The following is a 5,183-nucleotide window of genomic DNA, read 5'->3' as shown; positions in this document are numbered from 1 at the left end:
AATGTTGCAATGGCAGTCTTTGTAATGTTGTTTGTAAAAAGAAAAAAAAAGGATTTAATTATTTACTTATTTAAGCTGTGTTTAAAAAGGCTTTGCACTATTTTAATCATTTTCAGCTTATTGCAGAACATCTGGAACATTCCCACCAGTGTAAACTCGCACTCTTCAGAGAAATTATGCAACATTAACAAAATAATGAATAAACGAGATGAGGACCCATTACACGGTTGATTGAATATCCGTATAAGCTATAATATCTTGAATTAAAATGATGATGCATAATATGCTTATAATTATAATTTTACACTTTATTTAAAGGTATGATGTATTTACAAACGCGTTAAAAAATAACTTTTTTATTGATTTAAAGTCTATTTCTTAATTCTTGTGCAAATTGTCACAAAACTCCAAAAGGCTGCATTTTGCAAATTGATCAACAAGATCAGTTTTTGAAAACCAAAACATGCATCTTGCAGACAGTAATATCGAAAAAAAAAAAAAAAAAAAACATTAAAAAAGTGCAGTTCACACAGTAATAAGAGAAACTCAGCTTGATCTAATCTTGGCTCTATTTTCCCTTCCCATCAGCTGTTTTTTCCCCCCCATCAGCTGTGTTACGACTTTGAAATGGTCCGAAAACAACCCACGTGTCCCAAATCACGCTGTATACACTACATAGTGCACTATTTCAAAAAAGTTTTCTTTTTTCTTTTTTTTTCTTAAGCGTTGGAAAGCTTAGTGGATAAAAAATAAAATCCCACACAGATGTACAGTGTTGCAAACGATGTGCCCTAACTAGTAAAGATTAAACATAGCGCACTTTGTATTTGTAGGGAATAGGGAGGCACCATTTCGGACACGCATACGTGTTGTGCTGAATTTGTTCTCCTGAAAGAATCCGAGTCCTTCAGCGCTGATTGGATCGGTTCGTGAGATCCCGCCTACTTGTATTGCAATTGGGTTAGAATCCTCACGAAGCGAATTTGATTGGCTGGCTGGCAGTACGTCTGGCGAATCCGTGCGTGGGAGGGCGTATTTCGTGTTGGTGTGATTTCTGTGCACCACGTGGTTTCTCTGACTATAGGACCTGCTCTGGCCGAAACACCTAAAGAGGTTCGCTGGTAAATAAAAAAAAAAAAATATAGATAGATAGATCTATTTTGTTGGTCTGTTTGATATTTTCATTTATTTTATTTGAATTTAAGATATATGTTTTTGTTGACTTTGGGTTTAGACGGAGAGAGAGAATCATGTCGCAGGTGTTGCCTTACGAGGAAAATATAAGTCGGTACGGTAACGATGGAGACGAGGAGCAAATGTCTCTCACCTGCCGCCTGCACAACACCAACAACTTCTTCAGCTCCACACAGAATAAAAGACCTCCAAAACTCGGACAGATTGGACGAAGCAAACGAGGTGAGGAGACTTTCAAGAGTTTCACACATGCTGTACCTTTTTAAAGTTCATTTCAGCTGAACATTTCCAGGTAAACCCAGTTAGCCCCTTAAAGGAGAAGTCCACCCTGAGACCCTTTCATACGATTAGACTGAAAAATGTGTGAGATGTTTATAAATTCTGGTTTTAACTCGTTTGTCGATTTTGTTTTTCCGTTATTCGCGTATGAAGTTATGATCGTGTCCCGGTCTGATGTCACAGAGGGACACTGCTATCGGTTATCACTAGCGCACTTACAGTGGAGTTTATCCGGTCCGTCTGGGACTTCGTGATCACAGAAATGAACGCAAAATTGAGCAAACTTCGCAATATTCTAAGAATTCTGTAATTTCTCAGAATTACTGCAGACTTTCCGCAGATTTGGGCCGAGACGCGGCATGTGACATCATCACGACACGCGTTCAGCCGAAGCCCTCTTTGGTTCATGTGTGTCGAACGTGAGTACAGCTAAAAGGTCTCGTTTACCAACAAACATCATGGCAAAAAACCATCAACAATTCAAGTAGTTTCCCACCAAAAAAATAAGCACAAAAAACAATGTAAATTGCATCGTAATTTTTTTGCGGGGGAGGTGGGGTTGGCAGGGGAAGCCGCAGCAAAATCCAGCATTTTCGGTTGCAACAATCGCAAAAAAACGGGGGGGGACAATCTCAAACATATGTTTCAGAGAAGGAAACCAGAGAACCCAGAGGAAACCCACACAAACATGTGGAGAACATAAAGCGGGAGCCCTGGAGCTGTGAGGCAAATACGTTGCCTGTGTGCCAGCCCGTTCCATGTCATGTTAATGAGAAATCATTGGACACAAAGTTCCAGAATGCAGTGCAGCAATGCGACACGGTCGCGCCGAGTTGTGAGAGAGACTCGGGTCCATGACGAGCGTGATCACGTTGATGTCAGTGTTCGAGTTAAAGCTTTGGAAGCTGATCCTTTTGAAAGCACTAAACCGCCGCTGCATTACTCTCTTTAGGTAGACACGGATTAGAGCAAGAGGCTAAATCTCTGTGGCACCATCATCAAACAGCATTGTGGGTAATGTAGGAAAGTCAGCTCAAGGGTTTTATTTTGTACACCATTTGAAGCCATTCAGGGTTGATTTGTGTCCTTGAAAGCTTGCATTGTGTGTTATTTTATACTATTCTCTCATGTCATCATCTGTCTTTGTGTATGCATTATTCTGGTGTATCTTTAAGCATCTGTGCCTAGATGTTTACCTGTGGAAACGTGATCTGTGTTGGTTTGCTTGTTTTTACTGCCCACATTGTTATCATCTATTCATATTTGCTCATCCGTGGTTGGTGTAATGTCTGGAAAGATAATATCAGGTCGAGGGATGGATTTAGGTGGATTACATAATACCCGTACGTAGGAGAAGAGAGCGAGCTGAAGCTGGTGATGATGGGATTGGAACAGTGCGGAGCGGACTGTGTCGTATCCTCGTGTTATCCTTCTAATGTCTTTTAACTTCATTCAAATCATCTATAAAAAATAATTCAATACTTTTAACTACTTATATAAAAGTATTGTTGTTGTTGAGGAAAATCATTAGTATTTTCATTAAGACCTAATCAGACGTCTTCTCTCCCTCTTTTTTTTTTTTTTTTCCTTTCCTTCCAGTCGTCATAGAAGATGACAGACTTGACGAGGTGCTCCAAAACACGACGGAGAAGTCACCGACGAAAGTGTAAAAGAAAAAAAGGACGTTTTTTTTTTCATGTTAGAAACGCTCACCCCTGCGTGAAACAGCACTTCTTTGGTGCTATGCAGTATGGGTTGAATTTCACAGCACAGCACATGAGATGAGGAGAGCAGCACCGGTGCAGGCTCTCACACGGAGAACGCTAACGTCTGACCCACTGATTCCTCCCGAGGGCATGTTTTTGATCACCCACCCCCCAGTTTATGAGTTGAGATCACTCTAATATTACTACTTGTTAATCCTTAGTGGTGAAGGTACCGTTGTATTGTGAGAATGCATTGATTATTAATAAGCACAAAATCACAGACTAATGGTAACTGTTATATTATGTTTTTCCTGGGTTTTTTTGTTTTTTTTTTCCCTCTCACTCTCTCTTTGTTTTTTCATTCTGTATCTGAACATCTTGTGCACAATGGAACTGTGAATGACTTCAGTGATGTGTCTTTCATTTTAAGGAAATCTATTATTATTATTATTATTATTATTATTATTATTGTTATTATTCTACATTTTTGCAGCACTAAAAGACTGAGCAAACATTTCTATAAACTGATGACAGTTGTTTTTTTTTTATTAACTTTTTGATGTTGCTAATCGTAACACTTATTGTTGCTGAACTGCCTGAGCAGCGTAAAAAGTGAATCGCTAACTTTTGTACAGAGAAACAGTTTGTAAAACTGGCTTATTTGCAGCTGTAGTTCTAGCACTTTCAGACGTGGTCGCCACTCTCTGCTGTACAGGATATTTATGATCACAATTTGTGCCAAATCTTGTAAAAGTATGCCAGTCGAGCTTTGTCGCTGTGCTTTGTGCTCTGCGTACTGTGAAATTCCGCGAGCCTGGCCGTCCTGTCCGTTTTTCAGGGCTTTTCTAACTGCTTTTTGCATGAGACGGGCTGAAGTGCCTCGCTGTGTGGCGGTGAAACTGGTGTACTCGCAGTAACTTTTGGAATGACAGACCTCAAAACTCCTGAATATTACATATAGTAAATGTTGCACTTCTTACCGTTTAACAGGGCTACGTTGATCATGGAAAGTATGACCATCAAAATGTGAATACACAATAAAAAATCAATACAAATGATCATTTGTGAGACTGATTTTATGTCATGCTTCGAATTTTTTCTTCCATAATCAAGCAGCATACTTTACAAATCTATATTTTGGCCTTGCAATACATTTAAGCTCTCCATAACTAATCTTTTATCATCCACTAATAATCAGCTTCATGTCTCAGATTTTGTTCATTCTTTGTTTTTTGTTTTTTAATAAAACCAAAAGTCTGTTTTTGCAGAATTTCCAACATCACACTTTTTCAGTCCCGTGAAAAATATTTTTGAAACTATTATCTGGGAAGCCATGTTTTGGATTTAAGTTCTGGATCCGCCAGACATATTTTTTCCCAACTACATGAAATTTGGCAGATATCAAGACAAACTTGTTGAAATCTAAATGAAGTCAACACAGAAGGCCGTTTTATTTTTTTATTTGAGTCCACAAAATGGGAGGAAAAGTGCCAAATTTCCAAAGGGGAGTGATATTCAGGGCTTGTAGACATAGACCGCACTTTAATAGACACATGCTAAAAGTCATAAATTGTGCTTAACCTACAGCACTATATACAAACCACGTACCAACTGTACACCTGTACAAACATAATAGATCACGCTAGTTCTTCAAATCTGGCCTTTGGGGTCAACTGTCCTGCAGAGTTCACCTCCAATCTCAAACTCACAATTTTTAAGGCAGATTGCTACTATAGAGCAGTTATTTCTGTGAAAATTTCAGGTTCATATCTGGTCCCCTACCAGAGATATTAAACCCGAAAGTGAGGAAAATTTTCGTGTATTGCACTTTCTCACCCACAAAAAAAAAAAAAAAAAAATTAAGAGAAGTCTCAAACCTGAAATGTTCTGCATGCACATTATGCTTACCTATGTGCCCTCTAAAAAAATTAAGACTGAGACTCGAACACTTCCCATTATAAATTGGCCCTAAATGTGGAACTGTGTGCAATCCTCAGCATTACA

General features: G+C 38.8%; 1 protein-coding gene across 2 annotated transcripts; it reads left to right on the top strand.

The window, feature by feature from the left end:
* On the top strand, nucleotides 1–4,228 carry camk2n1b (calcium/calmodulin-dependent protein kinase II inhibitor 1b). Of its 2 annotated transcripts, none has more exons than XM_017486386.3 (3): nucleotides 1–1,113; nucleotides 1,235–1,416; nucleotides 3,073–4,228. In XM_017486386.3, exons 2-3 carry the CDS (start codon nucleotides 1,251–1,253, stop codon nucleotides 3,141–3,143), a joined length of 237 nt encoding a protein of 78 aa, XP_017341875.1. In that variant the 5' UTR covers nucleotides 1–1,113; nucleotides 1,235–1,250; the 3' UTR covers nucleotides 3,144–4,228. The 2 variants fall into 2 exon arrangements, with proteins under 2 accessions (XP_017341875.1, XP_017341874.1); XM_017486385.3 differs by having other exon boundaries at nucleotides 2–1,121.
* Nucleotides 4,229–5,183: the final 955 nt, after the last annotated feature.

Source organism: Ictalurus punctatus, chromosome 15 (genome assembly GCF_001660625.3).
Source record: "Ictalurus punctatus breed USDA103 chromosome 15, Coco_2.0, whole genome shotgun sequence".
Taxonomy (NCBI): Eukaryota; Metazoa; Chordata; class Actinopteri; order Siluriformes; family Ictaluridae; genus Ictalurus; species Ictalurus punctatus.
This window is presented reverse-complemented; position numbering and strand designations above follow the sequence as displayed.